We start from the raw sequence: 21,822 nt of genomic DNA on the forward strand, positions 1-21,822 counted from the left end.
TTTAATCATGATAAAAAAATATGAAACTAATAGTGCATAGTAGCGCGGTAAATTCCACCCCTTCCAAATGGTAACGTGTAGAGTTGTGTTATTGCAAAGGGTCCAAACTGCACAAACTGAATCCATGTTTTATAGACCATTACATGACCCTACACGGTGATGACATCTACTCAACTCCACTTCAATGTTGAGGCACAACCATGGGCCCTGTGGCTGCCTGAGATTCTCCAGGACAGTGGTAGCAAGTCCAGAAATCTACTCAGTGGATGATTCTCGTTTTATCTGCCCAATTCAGTGAATCTGAACTCAGATTATCCTGATAACAGGGAACCTTCCTTCTCCCTCTGTATTTCCAAGAAGTCTCTAATTTCTTTCCTGGCCTTGCCTTCCCTGCCCTGCACCAGTCTCCCCAAGAAGGCAAACTAATTTGCTGCGATTGAGAATTCAGCTGTGGAGAAGAGGGAGTCAATTGTTATAGGAGAATTAGCATTATTATGGAGCAAATTGTTGTGGGATTTACAGCATTTATATTCAAATTAGACAGCAAAGAGAAAGATCAATCTACAGAAAACTGAATTAGTGATGTTGAATAAGTTTCAAAACTTCTCCAGATCTGAAACAGAGAAAAGGACAAAGAAATAAGACCAGAGAGAGGAAAGACAATATAAAAAAAATAATAGATAAAATTGCACAGAATCAAAATTATATCTCAGAATTATACTTGTTTCGGAGGAGTATGGAACAATTAGAATAGACAAGAAAGCCTGATGTAATTAAAATAATTTTTTGTTAGTCAAATAAACACATTAGCACAAGACTGAAATAATTCACCATACTCCAGATAAAAATCAAATAACCCCAATCTCAGAGGTAATGTGGAAAAAGAATTAAGGAAGAAATATCAGACCAGTTTCTACTGTTGTTGCAGAATACCACAAAAGGGGAAATTCATAAAGAAAAGAGGTGGATTTCTGGAGGTTGGGAAGTCCAAGCTCAAAGGGCTGCTTCTGGTGAGGGCTTCCCCCATGCACCCTGCACCCTGCATCCGTGACCAGGGTGTCAGATGGTGAGAGAGAAAGGCCCACGGCAGAACAGGGCACAGGAGAAAGAGCTTCTGCTCCTAGATAATTAACCCAGCCCTTCAACAAGGGCACTAATCCGTTGAGGAAGTGGAACCCTCAAGGCCTGATCACCTCTTAAAGAGGAGACCACCTTTCAGTCCTGTCAAGTTGGCAATGAAATGTCACATGAATGTTGGAGGGGCCAGTCAAACCATGCAATAGCCTTCCAATATCCAGACAACTAACAAAATTTAGAAAGGCTATCGTTGTCCAAATTAGGCATGCTTCAACCATCTCTGCATCACTGAATGTTAGAAAAATGGAGGAATAATAGAATTTTGAAAGCAAAATGTGAGGGCTCAAGAATGTTATACTCAGTCAAAATTTGGATATTTTGTCTATGTTTATACGTGGAAACAATAGAAATACATTTCAGATATATATGGCTCATAAAATATGCCAATCATTTATCCCACTAAAAAAAAAAGAAATTAAAAATGTTTTCCATCTGGCCACAATTCAACATACAAAAATGGGAACGTTGTTATATATAAAGACTGCCAGAAAGAAGTTGATAACCAGTTAAATTTAGATGCTTGTCTAGGAAATTATAGCAATACTATTTATATTCTCATTAAAAAGAGAAGACAGGCATCTACTAGTGCTAGGGTTGTTTTTCATTGGTCTAGCCAATGTGCTTGGACATAAGAAAGAGGCAATAACTTATCATAAAAGAGAGAGAATTGTCATTATATGCACATTACTTTAGTTTATTTAGAATATATAAGAGTTCAATCCCTATTACTACAAGAAAGAAAGGAAAGCAAAAGAAAGAAAAAAAGAAAATGCAATAGAAATCAAATGAAAACGTTTAGAACCAACATAAAATAATTCAGTTGGGCTGCTGAAAATGAATCAAACATATTTAAAAATTAATAATTGTTCTATAGGCAGACAATTACATGTTAGAACATAGAATGAAAAAGTAAAGCCTATTCATAATAATAAATGCCCAGTAAATGCATACCAAAATGGGTACATCAACCCATGACAGACATTAAAGGATATTTTTATAAATGGAAAGGTGATCCATGTTCTTTTATTTGATAGTTGGATATTTAAAATCTACTCAAATCTACTTATAGAAGTATGCACTTCTACCCTAATGGAATTCTGGGGTAGTTCTAGTGTGCTAATGCTCACTTGAAAAACAAACCAACAAACCTGAATGTTAGAAATAGCTGAGGAAATTTTCTAAAGTAAAAGGGAATAATAAGATGACACTTGCCTTAACTATATTTAAAAGCACATAGTACAAAGTAATGGTAATCAAATAGTTCAAGAATAGAGCAGCGTACTGATGCCTGAACAAACAATAAAACCAGGAGGATAATGTAACCCAGAAAGACCATATAAATAAACTGTTCTGGAACAATCAATTAACTGAAAGTCACAGTACATGAACGAAGCCAAAACAAACCTCAGAAAGTTTATTTACAAGAAACCTAGAAGAGGTTGCAGAGACACAGCTATCTGATCTTGTTCAAAAGAAAATGGGATAAATAACACAGAGGAAAAAAATAAACAGTAGATTTGGCTATGTGATATTTACCACTTTTGTCTCTCAAAATATAAGACCAGGAGTCTACTTTCAGCCAATAGCTAACCATGTGTGCAGAGACTGCGCTCCAAATTCAGATCATCAAAAAACAGTGCTCAGAGCATAAGAAGCAATTCTTTTGTTTGCTTGCCGCTCTGTGTAAATGGAAGGACTCAGCCTGGGTGCTCTTGAATGGGGCTCCACTCCTCTCCTCTGTGGAGGTGAGGTCAAGGTTGCTGTGGCTGCCATGCCTCGGGGCTGTTGCTCCATCCTAGCTCAGGATGGCTGGGGGAAGCGCAGAAGGAGCCTTTATAGGTCATGGTCTACCTCTTCTCTGGCACTGACAAGAGGGTGCTGAATTGGTACAAATGCACCACACTGTGTCCTCACAACCTGTGTGAGTGTGTGTGTGTGTGTGTGTGTGTGTGCGCACGCTTTTTGTACGCATATTATTCTTCAATAAAGATATACAAATTTAAAAATCTCTTTGAAAACAAGCTTAAGCTAGTCACAGACAACTGGAAAATGAAGGGTAACTGCACAGAGAGAAGCAAGCTCAGGAAAAGCCAGAGAGATTTGCCCATGGTTGGTAGGTCACATTAGCACAGGGGACAAGAGCAAAATCTAGGCGCGAGGTCTGGATCAAAAGCTATCTAAATCTAGCTCTCCTCAAAAGTGATACTGTCAATGGACAATGGACAGGAAAAAGTGATACTGTCAATGAACAGGAAAACAACCCACAGAAAGTTGGCCAGCTCCATAATTAGCTCAGGACAGGGCAGACATAAAGAACACTAGCTCCCTAAGAGTGCCCAAACTATACTCTCACGTTTGAGGCTAGAATTTAAATTACTTTTGTGGCCTGAAAAATGGAAACCAAATTTTTATTTTAAGGTGGTGATATCCAGGTACCTGACAACATATGTGTAAATCATTTCTATTGCAAAACTCTTTAAATTCAGTTTTTAAAACATTTTGTACACAAATTCCGAAGAGTCATCATCGCATAACCAAATTGTGTGCGTGCGTATGCGAGCGGAACACACAAGGGAGCGCTTCACCATGATGAAGAATCAGCAGAAAACATCCTACAGAACTGATCCACCAGGCAGCAGATACTGGAATTATCAGAAGCAGACTGTTGAAAAGAATACAAAAGGGTCTTGACAGTGTAATTACAGAAGGGGAAAATGGTGGGCTCAGGAAAAGACACCCCAAAGTGAATGTCTCTCAATTGCTTCAGAAGCAAATTTCTCTTTGACTTTCACCTGCTCTCCTGCATCTCATTCTCCTGAGACCAGCCATAGAAAACAAAACCTCTTTTCCTCCAAACCAGCCATAAAACTTAAAAATATCACTCTCATCCACCCACTGTCAATCCGTTCTGTGTAAGAGCTGGCCATAAAGAAATTATCTGGACTAGTTTGTTTAACTGCAGGTCTTATTATCTCCATCCCAGAAAGGGGTCCTCAAAGACAACAATGCTGCCCAGAAGGGTTAAGAAGACTCTGAACCACAGGTTTTCTGGGTTTCCCCACCCACTCTGTTTACATTCAGTTGGCCCCTTTTTGTCCTATATGTTCACCCACATTCCTAAACCTAAGCATTAAAATGGCAGTTCCCCCTGAGTCTTGGATCTTCAGTGAAGGGCTCCATGTCACATAAAACTATGATAAAATGAATTTGTTATGCTTTTCTCTTAATGACCTTTCTATTGTTACTCGGACGTCAGTCATGACCTTTTCTGGTGGGCAGAATGAGATCACCCCTTTTCAGCCCCTACGAGACCATCAATCTTGACCAGAGAAATATTATATAAAGAAAAGAACATCCAAAAGTAATAAATATGATCAGTGAAATCAGAAACTCAATGAAAAACTGAAATAGTATATTAGACTGTGCCGGTCAGAGAAAAAACACACTGGGAGGAGGAGAAATAGCTAGAACGCAGCACTGAGTCAGAGTGTTATAAAGTCTAAAAAGGAGCTCCAGTAAAATGGGTCAAATAAGAAAGTCCAAAACGTATTCTTCTTTACAAGAGGAAAAAGATGAAAATAATAGAAAAGCAAAATTCAAATACATAGCAGCTAAGAAAATTCCAGAATTGCTGAAAGACAATTCTCAAATTCAGAAACCCTAGTGAAACCCAAACAGAATGAATAAAAAGAACGATACCTTGAAATAGTATCGTGAAACTGTAAAGCTCCCGAGACAAAGAAAAAATGTCGCTTCATTTTTCATGTCATAAGAAATGCAAATTCCAACTACTTTGGAATACTATTTTTCATATGTTGGACTGGCAAAATCCAAGCCCTGATAAAATGTTCTGTTGGGGAGTCTGTGGGGAGACAGGCCTTCTCATATATTGCTGGTGAGGATGCAGAATAATACAAGTCCTGTAGAAGAGGATTTGACCATATCAAACAAAATTGCCCATGCATGGTTTTGATTTAGCAACCTCACTCCAAGAAACAGTCCTCAAAACACACTTGCAAAAATCCTAAAGGTTTGACAGAAGGCTATGAACTAAAGCAATCATAATAGAAAAAGAAGAAATAATTCAAATATACACCCATAGGAACTTAATACCCTGTGGTACATACACATAATGGAATATTATACAGCTATTAGTAAGAACACTTTATATACTGCTTTAGGGTGATCCCTGGGATATTTGTTAAGAGCAAAATGCAAAATATAGAAAAGCAAATGTACAATGTTATAATACACCCAAGGATGAGATACATTATGGACAGAAGGACATAAAATTTCTTCAAATAACTCTTTGTTTTAGGGATTCATCCTTGGATCTCTGTATATGTCTTAAGCAATTATAAAATGAAGATTAAATTTAAAAGAAATTCTGAAAAACTGGTAGTATTATTTATAGATAGTATGGTAACCTATGAAAAAGCTCCAACATAGTCTACAATAATAGAATTAATAAGAAAATTTAAGTTGTAAGATCAATAAACATACATAATAAATGGAAAGGGACTTTTAAATAATGATAAAATGTACTATAGTATCAAAATGATATAGGCCACCTGGGAGTAAGTCTAACCAAAACATGTATGAGAACCTTAAATGGAAACGAAAACCTTATTGAAATATAAAAGCAGATGAACCCAAATAGGAATAGAGTCACTTTTTCTGAAATTGCTGAACACATTCAAGCAATTCTAATAAAAATACCATAGGGTTTTTCTTGTTGTGTGAGCAGGTGTGTGTGTGTGTGTGTGTGTGTGTGTGTGTGTGTGTGTGTGTGTAAAACTTGATAATGTGATTTAAAAGTTTTCTTGGTCCAGCCAAGAAAATGCGACTAGTCCAAACAGATAGTAAGATTGATTATGAGATCAGAAAGACAGGCCATGTAAAGATGGGAAAATGACAGCAAAAGCAAGTACAGCAGGTAGAAGTGGAAACCCAGATGGTGAAGAGGAGGGGGCTTGCACAGTCACCTCCCACTGGGACAACTTCACATCCACAAGGGAAACGTCAATGGATCCCTTCCTCACCACACTCACAAGAATAAAGGCTAGGTGGATTAAAGACTTAAATGTAACGATCAAAACAGTGATATTTTCAAAAGATGCTCTAGGAAGATATATGTATAATCTTGGAGTAGAGAAAGATTCTTTAAACCCAATAGAACCAGCACAGGGACTCACTTATATTAGAATTCTATTAAAATCAAGATTTTCCTGTCCAGAAAAAGCACATAAAGACAAAACAAAACAAATAGAAAAAGTAAAAAGACAAGCCATAAACCAGAAGATATTTGCAAAAAATGTAACAAATATTTATTACTCAGAACATATAAAGGTCTTGTGTGAACCAATAAGGAAATGAACACAATTGAAAGACCTTGGAAGTGCAGGAATCCAGAGGCGGAAACATGAGTATCAATGAAGAAAACCAGGTGTGCCTGGCAGAAGGGGAAGGAGTCTTGAGTTAGAGGCATTCAGATGCACAGGGGCTCTCCGCCTTCCCCTTTGTGCCAAAAGCAGTACTCAGATTTATGATGGCAAAAGGTCTTTCTATTCCTCCCTTTTCCCTCTGAGAGTATAAATTCACCCTCACAAACTTCACCAGCTCAGAGATGGCACCAGAGAAAACAGGAGCTGGCGTCACACAATTTTCCCACCCTGGGAAGCCTGGGACTACTTTCCTTCATCCTATCACGTCATTAAAATATACTGTTCTTCACTGGAGAAAGTGTGTAATCCAGACACTAAGCCACCGCTTCAAGTGAATTTTGAACTGAGGTTTCTCCCGTGTCATGTGCACCACGAGCCATCGAGCCATCATAGACTGGCTGCTTTTTCTCTTGTTAATCTGACTTTTGTTACAGGAGACCATCCCAAGGATGAACCTCTGAGCGTTAAAGAAGAGAATTATATTTTCTTCCCTCCGTCAATGTATGCAAATTGAAATCACAATAAAGTACCACTTCAGTTCATTATGTTGTCGAAAATTGAATACTTTGATGAGACTATATGGCCAAGATGGAAATTCTTACACATTCCTAAAAGGGTTATAAATTAGTGTGATCACTTTGAAAAGCAATTCGGTATTGCTAAATAAAGCGGCACATGAGCATATAAGAACGTCCTAACATTCTACTATGAATTATTTCCCTAGAAAGAAAAAACTGAATATATACACCAGGCTAAAACCACAAAGGGCAGCATGTGTGGCAGCATTGTTCATAAGAACATAATATATAACATTCCAAATTTTGCTGAAGAAGTATTGAAAAGCAATGAAGGTGAGTGGTCTACAGCATCATGCACCAGCATGGAGAAGTTTTGAAAGAAAAAAAAATTGCAAAAAAGAAACAAAAAGCCACAATCCATACAGCATTGTTTCGTGTACCAAAGCAGGCAAAATTAAACAGCATATTTAGTATGCACATGCTTGTAAGCTATAAAAAACAAGCAGCAATTCATACAAATTTTAAGGTAATGATTATCTTTGGGGTGAAGAGAGGGGAACATACAAGGGTCTTAGGTATTGGTAATTTTTTCTTAAGGCTATTTTGGAATCATGGATGTTTGTTGGATCATTTTTCATTAAACTTAATACATATACATGTATGTATATATGCTGTTTTAGTAATATACATAATTACATAAAATAAAAATGTGTGTATGTTAATAACAAATTGTTAAACTCTTCACCACATTGAGCAAAGTCTCAGAGCAGGGTTTCCAAACACTACATCTTTCTACAATTACATTCATTTACTTCTAAGACCATATTCACATTACAAGGATGTTTATTACAGCATTATTTATGATATAAACTTTTCATTATTTATGATATAACTTTTATAAGAAGAAAATATTGGAAACAATATAAAAGTCCTTTGATATGGGAAGGATTAGATAAATTATGATACAGCGGTATGATGGGCTATAGAATAACATGTAAAAGTTATGTCTTTGCAGAATAAAGCAGTGGTAAAGTCTAATGATAAACTCAGAAAAGTCTGATGATAAATTATTTCTACAGTAAGGATTATTTTTATTAAAAAATAATCCCCCAATAATTAAATGTATTTTGTGTATATATATTAAATATATATGGAAAATGGTGAAAGGTATTATCCTAAATTATTAAGAATAATCATGTCTATGTGATTGGATCTTGAATAATTTTATTATTGTCTACTAATGCTTCTGGAATTTCTTTTTCTACAAGAGCACATATATTTACAATCAGGAAAAAAAATTAAATGGATGAAGATTTAAAGATCCATGAGCAATCCCAATGTTCAAAGGTCTTTGAATATGGGTGCGGCATTTAAACCTGTCTCAGACTCTTTCAGGAAGCTCACTGGGAGGTGTGAAGAATGACCAGGAGGGCATGCTGTGGGCCCCCGGGAGGCCAGGAGAGAAAGCTCTCACCTGGTTGAGCAGGCTGAGAAGAGGGCGGGAAGGCCCAGCTGTAAGGACACTGGAGCACATAGCTTTTACAATTGGAAAAACATTTGCCTTAGCGCATTCTGTGTTGTGTACCTGCATGCTCGTATGCACACCTGTGCACGCATGTGGGGTTTGATTCAAACAGAATGAAGTTTCCTGAAAAATGCAAATCATTTTATTTAAAAGTTCTCTTTTCATTATTTGAGTCTCACTTCATAAATCTAGATTACTTAATCTTAAATGAATCCTTCACTCAAAAGTCTGTATTTTCTTTAAATCGATAGCCATAACAAACCTTTTTATTCCTTAAAAAAAAAAAAAAACTGAGTTTGGTACTTCATTAGCAATAGGAGACTTCTACTTCAAGTTAAAAATACTATATGCACTATTTTTGCAAGTTAACTATAAAAATCATATATTAATTAAATGTGCTAACCAGCTTTTGGTGACTCTGAGAAACCTAACATATTTTCACAATTTATATGAGAGAGAAAAACAACTCCAAGGTGATAAAACCCTTAGGTTAAAAATAGACTCGCCCTCTTATAACTGATGAGAAGAGTCATGCTTGTTTTTATGAATGCAGCGGAATAATAAATAAACAGGAGACAGCCCATAGTCATGTCTGTTGCACAAACAAATGATGGCATACATCAGTTTATTGATGATCTGCTGTATGGTTGTTCCGCAGCCAATTTTCATTCAATGAACACTTATCGATCTACTGTATTAAGCAACATTGTGCCAAGCTGTGGGGGTGGGGAAAGAGTTTGGGGCTAAGTGTTCTAGGTCCAAGGGTGGAAATAGCAATTTCAAGGAGAAGTACACAAGTGCAAGTGGTTTTTTATGGAAATGCTCCTGGGGTGGGGCTGGGACAGTGAAGTGAGGCTCAGGGGACAAGACAAGGAAAAATGGACACCATAGACAAAGTCTCACCCCTCGCCAAGGGCGGGTGCTGGGGTGTAAAGCATCGCCCTGAGCCACTGGCTAAGGACCATCCCCTATGGACTAGAACTCCCAGGCTCTCCTGTCTCCCCTCTTTGGGGCAAAGCTGCTGCAACAGCTGGAGAGTATTGGGAGAGGATTCACAGTAGACCATTCGAGGCCAAAGGACATTGGCCTGGGGAGCTCAGTGGAGGCCTGGCAGGGTCTGCTCCAGAAAGCGGAGAGCAGGAAAGAAGGGAGGAAAAAGAGAGGGATGCAGCCTTTGTCCCCAGCCTAATGACAACCAACAGGGAGTGAGAGAGAGCAGCTAAGGGTGGAGGTCCTGAGATGACAGAACCCCAGGTTCTGCCTCTGGCCCTCAGCTACTGCCCTACCACTTGAAACTCTGTCCTCGTCTGCCCATCAAGGACCACAGGATAGTCACCTGTGAGTTTGTCCACCAAAGGGAATCACGTCCTTGGAAACGCTTTCTGAGCAGTAAAATTCTAGACAACAGGTCATGTGGACTACGATGCTAGCTGGATAGTCTGTACACACTGGGACACACACACTCCGCTATGACAACCCAGAGGAGGAACCGGGCAGTGGGGGCAGAATTTGAGTCAGTTCCTAAAGTGTGAACAGACTGGAACAGGAAGGAACTCTCCATACAGAGAACCTCATCCTCAAGATGGGCAGATGCGAGCCTATGGCTTTGCCTAGCCACCAGATGTCCCTTTTGCTTTCTGCTGGTGTGACCCAGGCTCTGCTCTGCACTTGGTTACTTTTCTTGGACCTGCCCCACCTCAGGGCCTCCCTTCCTGGGCCTCTGCTCCCTCACATTAGCCAGGCTCCCCCCACCTCCTTAGTTCTTCCAGGTCTTTCCTCAACAATCACTCTCCCGAGGCTTCTGCCCACCACTGTAGCAAATGCCTGAGCAAAACTAAATCTGAAATCTGGCCACTACAGTCAGGGTTAAATTCGGAAAAATTGGGGAAAATACTATCTCTTCTGGCTAAGAAATGAGAATTTAAACCAACTTCCAGGTCAATTAAGAATTTGTATTTATCATGCTAGCTTCCCTTTGTCTCTTTGTTCACAGTATAATCTTGTTCTTTATGGGTTTTGATTTAAAATAACCTAACCTCAGTAAATGAAGGCACAACTATTAAACATATGTTAAAATTTTGTACCCTACAATATGAAATGTATAACACCAGCCAAATTAAAGAAACTTGCATGTAGTCAAACTCGGTATTTTTTTAAAAAAAAACATTTTTTAAATATATTCATATGTAATACTTATACTATTCATTAACTTTCATGAGAAGTTTATGATCTCAAATGACAGGTAATACAGAAATGCAAAGAATATTGTACATAAAATTTTCAATTACAAAGTTATTTAATTATGGTAATAACTAAGACTTGAATATTTGAATGATAGAGATTTAAAGAGCACCCGACTAGGGGCCTTTCCTCATGTGATCCTCAGAAAACCCTGAAGGTGGTTATTAACAGGAAGAAGCTGAAATTCAGAGGATGAAGTCAGGAGGCAGAGCCTGTACAGGTAGAATGTGCCACAATCAGAGCATAAACCAGGTCATCCAACTGCAGCCTGCACTTCTTGGGTCTTATAGTTCTGTCCCACTCACAGAAGTTACTTGTAAATGGACATTCATTAGCATCCTCATTCCTAGTGCAGAGCTTCAAACATGGAAGGCAAAGACAACAGCAGGATTTGGGAAGCAGCGATTCTCATTGTCTGTACTTCACTGAAAGGAGGAATTTTTTTTGATGACATCCTTCATGGCTGACCATCCGCCTCCACATTCTTCATCAGACCAGGTGTCCACTTCAGATACAGGCCTGCTCAGCTTCTGTTGACCTCTGCTCAGAGACACATTAGAGCATCCCTTGAAACTGTCATTTATTTGCTCATGGAGCCTTGTTTAGAATGTACCACAACTACGATGGAGGTCTCGTGGTCTAACTCTGCCAAGGATATGCACCCTGGCTCTAGAGAAAAGAAGAACATCACCCTCCTTCTCCACCTTCAAATGCGTTCACATCCTAGGGCAGGGTGGGGAGAGAAGGAGCAAACTCAGAGAATTATTGGTTCTGAGTCACCTCCTCTATGCCAGTCTGTATTTGTTAGTTGCTTTATCTGATTTTTTTTTAAGAGAGAGAGAGAGAGAGAGAGAGAGAGAGAGAGAATTTTTTAATATTTATTTTTTAGTTTTCGGCGGACACAACATCTTTGTTGGTATGTGGTGCTGAGGATCGAACCCAGGCCGCACGCATGCCAGGCGAGTGCGCTACCGCTTGAGCCACATCCCCAGCCCCAATCTGAATTATATTAATTCTTAAAATAACACACATATTAAATTCATTATCTTCATTTTACATATAAGGGAGTTGGTAACAAAGCTCTGAATATAAAACCCATCCAAAGCCAATATTAATCCTCCTTCCTTGGAGTGTATCCTGAACTTCAAATTCAGCATTCACACACTCTCCACCTGTCTCTTTCTCTGTTCCTTAGGAAATATTGCTGTTGCTGGCAAGTGATACCAGCAGCAAAAGCATAGTTAGTAGGGAATAGTACTGATCTCTGAGGAAGGGGGTAATATCAGGGAGTGATATTGGCCACAGTATACTGCTATAATATCCTCTACGTGTACGACTAGGTAATAGTGAATCCACCTTTATGTATATAGTACACCAATGAAATTTTTAAAAATTTTTAAAACGTATGAGAAAAAATATAGGGAGAGACAGAATGATACCAGTAAAACAGCTTAAAATGATTAAATATATTAACATATGAAAGTGTCCATCAAAAGGGTAAGTGCTTGCAATGTAAGCTTGAAGAAGAGGGCTGTCTGTGGATCTGTGACCACTGAGGGAAAGTGAGAAGCACCTAGCATCATTCCAACTCCCTGGCAGCAAGATTCCTCTTGTGGAGATGAAGGTGTCAACTTATCAACTTAACCTTGTGCCATCACACATCTGCAATATGTAATTTATTGACTTCGTTTCTTCTTCACTTAGCAAACTTAAAAAAAAAAACACTTTACTTGAAAATAAATAAAAGAGTGGGAACAAGATTTGATCCCATATTTTATACCTGGCTAAATTAAGGCCTAAATCTTTTATGTAATCAAACTGGATATTTTTCTGTACAGGTAGTCTTCATCCCAGTCCTGTTCTTCCTTTTTTTATTAACACATATTAACTGCACTCTGCTTTTTCTATACGCGTGCAGCACACATTGATCATATCCTCCCCTTTCTTCTAGCCTCATCCTCCACCCTGGGACTCTCCCAGCTCTTGGTAATCACTCCTCTACTTTCAGGGTTTTTTTTCCTTTATGTTTTTTAGTTTCCACATGCAAGAGAAAACATGCGCCACTCATCTCACTGTGTCTGGCTTATTTTGCTAAACAAGGCATCTTCTGTTCCATCATAACAAACTTCTGATAACAATTTGGCTTTCTTTCTTTCCTTTTTTTTTGAATGCAGATAATTTATTATATATTTTATATGATTTTAATAACAGCACTACAATCATAGTCTTTATGAAAGTTACCATTTGGCTTTTAAGTAGATGTGTCTATGTAGAGAAGATGTGCTGGGCACGCCAATGTAAATATTTTTAATAGCCATGACAGGTGTACTGCAAGTTTATGAACTGGCATTCCAGTTAACTGTCAGTCCTGGGAGCAGAATTTCTCTGAAGGTGTTGATGGAATCAGGTTTCTAAGCCTGGAAGAATGAGGGATTGAGTTCACCAAGACTGTCTCTTAAAGTACGGCCTTCTGGCAAACCTGGAGAAGCCTACCATGAAAGTTGAGTTTATATGTCAGCTTACATAGGCTATTGTGTCCAGATATTAGCTCAAACACCAGTCCAGATGTTGCTAGGTGCAACTAACATGTGTATCAGTAAACTTTAAGTAAAAGTTATGCTCCATAACATGAGTAGGTCTTGTTCAATCAGTGGAAGGACTAAAAAGTAAAGATCAAGGTTTCCCAAAGAAGAAGGAATTCAACTTTCCTGCCTGCCAGCTTCCCTACATATTTCAGGCTTCCCAGCCCCTATAATCCACACCAGTTCCACAGCATGAATTCCTCTATTTTTCTCATATATATATATATATATATATATATATATATATATATACATACAGTTACGTGGTGCTTAAAACAGGAATATATTCTGAGAAATGTTTCATTAGATTATTTTGTTGTTGCATAAACCTCATAGAATCTACTTACACAAATCCAGAAGGTATAGACCAGTCACTGGACTTGGTCTCTTGATAAAGTAGACATGAGATGTTCAAGGATGCTGCTGGCATAACAAGGTAGATTGTAAACTTTGTTTATAAGTGCAAGTAACTCTTTGTCATACCAAAATAACAATAAAAGGTATGGCATAGTAAATACATAAACCAGTAATTGACCACTTACTGTCATTATCAAGTGTTTTGTTCTGCACATAATTGCATTGCTATACTTCTATGTGGCCGGAAGAGTACAGTAAGTTTGTTTATACCAGTATCACCACAAACACATGGGTACTATACTATAGTGCTGCACTAGTGTCATGAGGGCTTCAGAGTCGGCTTCAGAGTCACCAGAGGGGGGATCTTTCAGTTCCATTTTAACCTCATTGGACCGCCATCATACACAGTCTGGTATTGATCACAGTGTAAATGTGTGGCTTATGACTATACATATGAGACAGCTATTCTCTCTGGACTGAAAGTCTGTTCTTGCCATAAATTCTATGATTCAATGAAGATGCTCAGAGAAAAATCAGCTTTTTGTATCGATAAATGTATATTATGAATTTACATATGACTTTTCATATCATATATACTTACAGAAATTGGGCCTGCCTCTCTGGGGCACACCACCCTGCAATCCTATATCTTCCAATGTGGCCAACTACCTCTCCACCAAAAGTGTTTCAACAAGCTTATTTTTCTGCAGGCTCCTTCCCTGAATCATAGGATTCGGGGCAAGAGCGTACATGGAGCAGAAGCACAGCGGCTTCCTTTGATGACTATAACCTGCGTCTGTGGACTCTTGGGCTGGTGGTTTGTAATGATTTTCTTATTTTTGTTGTCCTTCAAACTACTGACGCTTACCCGGAATTCTCAGTGATTTCACTATTAACTTTCAGTGGGGATCTTGCTGTCACTGGCCTTTCAGCTTTTGATTTGAACATGAAATATTCTAATCACAGGCTGCCGCATCTGGACCCAGCTAGGGTATTTTTGCTGAACAGTACATCATACCTTTGAAACAAATGTAGGTGACATTTAAGATCCTTAGACCCCTAAAGGCATGCTGTAGGAATGAAGTCACTGCTAAGCAACCAGTTATGTTCTTCAATAACTCTGCATTAGTTTGAAATCATAAAAGTCCACTAATATTTACATTTTCAGACAGTAGGTTTTCCCAGGAAATCTAATTGGATTGGATAAAAAAAAATGAAGAAGGAAAAAGTTTAAAAGCCTTCTTCAATTTTTACAGCAGCAATCTGGGCTCAGTTCCATTTTAACCTCATTGGACCGCCATCATACACAGTCTGGTATTGATCCCAGTGTAAATGTGTGGCTTATGAGGTTTTTCTACAAGCTCAGTGGATACCTCCTTACTTAGATGGCTGTCTTCTAAACTTGTACCCCCATCCCAGTCCAAGGTAGCTTGCTCTCCCTGTGCACCTACTGCTGTGGCTTATAAGGTTGCCATGTGGATCCAGACTTAGAGATTTGAGCATGGTTCTTGGGTCAGAACTAGATTTTGAAATGATTTAATTGACCCATGAGATGTTTATTGAAAGGGAATAGAAGTGGGAAAGGATAGCTCTTGCCTAGGACCAAGATCTCACAGTTACATGCCAATCCATGTCCTAATCCCAGCTGCTCATTTCAAAACCCACTGTAATCTGGTTGACAATTGGCTTTACTTATTTTCAATGGCTGTAAACAAAGAATGGGGAAGCTTTTCCCATTACCCTCATAAAAATGTTCATCCACCAGCAAATGCAGGTTCAGTTTGAAGACTGACAATATTGATGAGGAATCTGGGCATTTGATGATGTACTCACCCACTCGGCAGATCTTTGGTGACTATACCAAGGCAGTCTGGGTGAACTGGATAAAAGCTGATCTCGTGGCGCTGAACATTTATCAGATGCTATTGATGAAATTCTGTCTGAGAAATAGGAAAAGCTGAAGTTAACATGTGTCCCATCCTGCCAATCACTGACAGCATTTGCATGTGGATAAAGATAAAATTTCTAAAGCAGAGGGGAATACAGCATAGGTTTATGGTTGAGCATTTCTTAACGGTTCGAGACCACATTGTGTTTTGTCTTTGTTTTAGGAAGATATAGTCTCCTGCCTGTGTTCAGTGATGTCTGACCTAAACTCAATTCTCAACGGAAAATAGACACTTCCCTACAAAGTACCACCCTGTGCTAAGTGGACATTTACGAGCTATTAATCATGTGTCCAATTATTTTTGTATAACATTTACCATGTATTGCTGCATAAAAAGTATAATATAACTGTATTACCCCCTCAAGAGAGCTTGCAATCAAAATCTCATTGAAACACATAGCCTTGGCCCCATTCATGTAAGAGGGGATAAAACATTGATTAAATGCATTCCCAGAAGCCATCTCTGAGACAGAAGCAGACACAAGACAGTGCTTACGGCCACAGAATTCCCTAGTTGCCTTCCTGAAATTAGCTGGGCTGCCCCTATAGCTCACTGGTGTTTATAGGAGAGTTAACCTGAATTCACAGTTCCCTCCATGTCTCCTGCAAACAGTGCACCAGGACAAACTTGAGAGCTTTAGAGGTCAAGGCTTACCAATACAACAGGGGCTCATTAGAGAGTTGCAGGCAAGATGTTGGCTTGCACACGAATTTTCACTCAGGTCTAATTCTAATCTATATGTTCAACAGCTGGTGAATCCAGACTGCTCGAGCCTCTTTCTCCCAATACAGGGAAAATCAGCTTCTTGCATGCACATGTAAGTTGTCAATAGAATTACAAGGCAGTATCACAGAGTCAGGGGTTCGCACTAAGAAATCAGAGGAGCTTCACTGGACAAAAACCTCCTGGAGTGTTGCTATAAGTGAATCTTCTTATCCCTGGAGAGTAAGGGCAGCTGGAGAGAGACCTCATCCCCAAGGCTGGTCCCAGCTGAGTCTCAGAGAGATGTGGCAGTGAACTGGGTGGAGTGGGAAATCCCATTCCATATATAGACACACCATATTAAAACAATGAATTATTTGGAAAATAAATACAAATAATGCGTCTCTTCAAAAAATCCTCCAGGGCAGTATTTAGTAAAATAACACAATATTTCAAAGTTCAATAGTGATGTTTTTGAAATTATTTAATATATATTGAACAGACAACAGCGTTTTCAGGGCTATGCAGGTTTTTAAAAAGTGGCATCCTTACTAATCTTCTACTAAAAAGTCAATTTCTACATGAAAGGCTATAAGAAGTCCCACTCCACCTCACTTTATTATGTCTTGAGGTTAGAGAGGGGAAATGAAATACAAATATGTATACTATTTCAGGTTATATAAAAATTCCCATTTTATTTTGGAATGAAATGGATAAATACCAGTGGGACATATTTTTCTCTTTTCACATATCCACTACATGCTACCTAAAGCCTTTGTGCTGAGCATAAATAGGCAGAATCTCCTCCTCTGCCTCCCTGAATCTTTTAATTCCGTCTCTAAGATCATACTCCCAGAGAAGTTTGCCTTCTTTTACATTATTTATTTGAAAGTAACTTAACCATGGAATTTCCAATAAGATCGTGACAATATTTTTGCTTATGTCTCTGCCAGGTCATATGAAAAGATAATGACACCATGCAAGCTCCCAGTTTGACATCAGCACACACCCCCTCCAAAGGCTTAGGAGATAACCCTGTTCCACGTTGGTAGGATATCTTTCACGATAAAGGAGTTAACTGAAGAGGTAGCGAATTTTGACTCACTAATATTTATCTCAGTGGTACAAATCTTAGTGACAAGGAGTCCCAGCAAACCTTAAAGTGTAAGTCATCAAAACAGTAATTCAAATGAAGCTGGGTGCAAAGCCGTGGCACCGCAGGCATATAAATTGCTGTCGCTGGGACAATGGGGAAGGTCTCTGGGGCGGGACAATCTTACTGTGCCCTTGGAGATCTCTAGAATGTTAACAAGATCACTATTGTCCTCTATTCAATGACTGTTCTGGTCTTTTGTGTGTGGGGTCCAGAAAATCCCATGACATTGTGTGGAATTTCGGGTGTGTGTGTGTGTGTGTGTGTGTGTGTGTGTGTGTTCATTCACAGCTGACTTTACTTAGGTGACTGGAATGATCTGCAGACTTTGTTGGCGTATATAGAAATTTAGGAATGCACACCAGAAAGAATGACTTTTACTGTCTGTAAATTTAAAAATAAATTCAATTTAAAAATTAGAAGAACCATTTCGACATCTGAATAAAAATGTCTTCCCCTTTCAACGTGCTGTTCCAAAGCCTGTCTGCTTGGTTTCAGGGCCGGGCTTCCCTCCTTCCACACAGGTCCAGCCAGTGTCCTGAAGGTGAAGGTTGTTCCTCCTCCATCTCCTTCCCTCTTCCCTCCACACACCTGCCGGTGCATTTTGATTTTTCTTAAAATAACCTTCTCAACATTGCCCGCCCCTAGACTTTGATATCTACCTTTTCATTCTGTTTCATCCTCTTTGGATTTTACAGTAGGTCCCAAAACATTCCTTTGGGAAGGAAAAAAAAAAAAAGGGAAATCTGTCTCACAAACTTTATAGCAACATTTTTCAGAGATAAGAAAATTAAAACGATGTCAACATCCCCATAATGGGGACACCTGCAGCTGCTGGGAATTTTTCCTTTTGTTTAACATTGACACTTGCACCTTCTCAAGATCAGGTGGTGTTCACTCCAGTCCTGTATTTTCCTTCACCTGTTGCCTGATGTAGACTAATTAGGGGTTTAGAATGAGACATAAAACTGTTGACATATTAAGCTTTTGAAAAGACTAAAACTTTCTCCACTGATCATGGACTTGGAGCATCAAGTGACATTAAGAATCTACTTCATGCATAAACTAATTAAGTATGAAGTGGGTTTACCCACCACAGGAAAGATGAATTTGGGGCCCTCGCAGAATTGGTAATCCAAAAGGAAATACTAGCTCAAATGGCAAATATTTCCCATAAATATTCATTAAATAGCTTTCCAAAGGGCTCTCTAGTAGAATATTTAAGTCCCTAAGTTCATATTTTCAAAAGAAAGACTGGTAAGAATGCGTATGGGAAAGGGAGTATGTCTCTATGTTTCAGCTGAGTTTCTTATTGCTGTGACCAAAATACCCAACAGGAACAACTTAGAGGAGGAAAAGTTTCTGTTGGCCCTTGGTATCAGAGTCCCAGTCCATAGACAACTGACTCCATTGCTGTGGAGCCCAGGGGAGGCAGAATATCCCAGCAGAGGGTTGTGGAGAAGAGCTTTTCCCCTCAGGGGGCCTAGAAGGGGAAGAGGCTGCAGGGAAGATGCACCCTTCCAGGGCACCACCCCAGGGACACACCCCTCCTGCCACACCAACCTGCCTGCAGTTACTTCCTAGTCAGACTACTCAAACTAGGATGGACTGACGAGGTCACACCTCGCACAATTCAACCTGTTCACCTCTGAATATTCTGCACTGACAAAGGCTCTGGGGAACACCTCGCCTCCAAACCGTAACAGCCCGGGCGAGTGTTAGACTGTGGGTCACCAAGGTTGCCTTCGTCCCATATCCATCTTGCTGTGGGGACTTGAATACACGTTTAGTTCATCATTTTGTAGATCTGCTGCAGAGGAATACCTTGGCATCAAAAAGAATATCAATAAAGCCTGAGTCAACAGTGTAAAATATAGAAATTTTACTTTAAATGGAGAAGAAAGAAGCATAAAGGCAAATTTGCAGATTCCTTTGAACTTCTTATGCCTCTGAGAGGCAGTGAAATATGTTATGTATAAAATATCCAAGTTTTGTTCCCACTTCCCACACCTTCATAATCAGCCACATTACTGCCAGTGGGAACTTGGAACTTTTTTTTTTTTTTTTGAGAGAGAGAGAGAAAGAGAGAGAATTTTTAATATTTATTTTTTAGTTCTCGGCGGACACAACATCTCTGTTGGTATGTGGTGCTGAGGATCGAACCCGGGCCGCACGCATGCCAGGCGAGCACGCTACTGCTTGGGCCACATCCCCAGCCCAAACTTGGAACTTTTTTATGGAGCTGGGCTCCTTGGGACTTTAAGGTCAAAGCCACCTGTATGCTTACTTTACAATCAATCTCTACCATCTTAGAAATTGGAGCCACTATTACAGTTTTATAAAATGTCCAGCGTGACTGCCCTGACCTGGTTTGGCTAAGGAGTTTCTACAATTTAGCAATAGTTCTTGCTCTGCACATTCAAACCAGCAGGCTGCAGATGCTGTGGCAATACCACCTGCCATTTCTGGATCTAAGTGAGTGGTATTAGCTCCTCAATGAAGTGATAGGAGTCTGGAGTCAAACAGAAACATGTCCCTTCACCCCGCCTTGGACTTAGACGTTGCCACAGCCATGGCTACCTGGCTTTAAAAGGCTCCATCTAGTGACACCCCACATTTCCTTCTGTAATGACACATTCTGCTTTCCTCTTTTCCTCCGTTCATAGTGACACATTTTCACCTCCCAACAGATAACATTCACAGCAACACTAACATTAAAACATTTAGGAATAAACGTAGCAAAAGATCTTCATAGAAAAAGTTGTGAAACTTTCTGGAAAGCCAACATAGAAAACGTAAGTTAGAAGAGAAATCCAGAAAGAATAACGTAAAAGCTGCTAATTCTCCCAAGATTTATCTATAAATTAATTTTGGTCAAAACCCTAAAAAGATTATTTATGAATATTGACAAACTGATCCTAAAATTCATATGAAGAAAAAAAAAGCAAAGAATATCCAGAGTGATTTTCAAGGGCAACAATGATTTGCTTCATTAGATATTAAGACCTACCATAATCCTAAAGATGGAAACAGGGAGAATTTTGCACAGGGATAAACAAAAATTCTACTGGTACAGAAAACAGCATAGAAAGAGATCTACATACAAACAAGTTCTTGGCATATGGCAGAGAAAACATGCCAAATCAGAGGGAAAAGTCAATAAATGCCAATGAGGCAAATGATAGATCATACAAGAAAAGTCAAAAGTTGATTGATAGCTCACAAAAGGATTAAGACGTAAGTATGCACTGTGTTTTTAATAAGTATACCCTTTGAAGATAAACACTTTAAATAAAATGTAAAACAGTATAACTTCATGGCTTTAGGGTAAGAAATGATTTCTTAAGTAAGATGTGAAAGCATACCCGATAAAGAAAAACTTATTAAATGAGATTTAAATTAAACTAAAATTTTGGATTTGTGAAAGGTGACTAATGAAAAGAAAATCACTTATAAGATTTGTAACCAATATTATTAACAAAACACTTAAGTATATAAGATATTAAGGATATCTGAAAATCAATAAGAAAAAGGCAAAGAATTGATAGAAAATTAGCAAGTATATTAAGAAACAATTCATAGAGCAAGAAACCTGGTTACAAATTAAAAATATGCTAGTAAAATTTAAACTGAAAACAGCAAATACTGGTGAGAGAAAATAGGAACTGCTGGTGGGAGTGTAAAACAATAAATATTTTTAAGGAAAATCTGGAAATATTCAACTCAGTTGAATCTAGAAATATTTTATTGTCAAGAAATTTTACTTCTAAATAACTATCTTAGAAAATGTCTATGGCTACATAAGAAAACATATAAAAGCATATTTATTGCTATGCATGTTGTGAAACATTTTAAAGCAATCTGTCTCAAAGTTAAAAAAAAAATATGTGGTTTACTCAACCAGTGAAGTACCATACAGCAGTTAAAATGAAGGATGCAAATCCAAATTTATAATTTATTATTAAGTGAAATGTGCAAAAAAAAAGTTTGCTATATGACAAAACTATGAAAGTTTAAAACACAGAATAGCATGATTTTGGATTCATGAACTTATTTTAAAACTACATAGAGTGATAGAATTATCCTCTGAATCAAAAGATGAGTGAAAAAAATGAGTTTTAGCCTTATCTACTGTTTCATTTCTTTAAAAAGATAAAACAAAAAAATGAAACAAAACTTTGGCAAAATTTTGTACTTAATCACAAATTGATATT

The 21,822-nt window shown here is 38.5% G+C and overlaps 1 protein-coding gene across 3 annotated transcripts in view; it reads right to left on the reverse strand.

Moving 5' to 3' along the window:
- Window positions 1–21,822, reverse strand: part of LOC144365985 (uncharacterized) — a 93,916-nt gene that overhangs the window by 13,951 nt on the left and 58,143 nt on the right. For 2 of the 3 annotated variants that reach the window (XR_013424735.1, XM_078018844.1), the window contains exon 3: window positions 15,638–15,744. Coding sequence is in view for 1 of the 3 variants with exons in the window: in XM_078018844.1 (XP_077874970.1) it covers window positions 15,638–15,744 (107 nt within the window). In the remaining 2 variants the exon portion in view is untranslated. The remainder of the gene's footprint in view (window positions 1–15,637; window positions 15,745–21,822) is intronic. The other variant, XR_013424736.1, reaches the window with a different exon arrangement.

This window comes from Ictidomys tridecemlineatus, chromosome 8, assembly GCF_052094955.1.
Source record: "Ictidomys tridecemlineatus isolate mIctTri1 chromosome 8, mIctTri1.hap1, whole genome shotgun sequence".
Lineage (NCBI taxonomy): Eukaryota > Metazoa > Chordata > Mammalia > Rodentia > Sciuridae > Ictidomys > Ictidomys tridecemlineatus.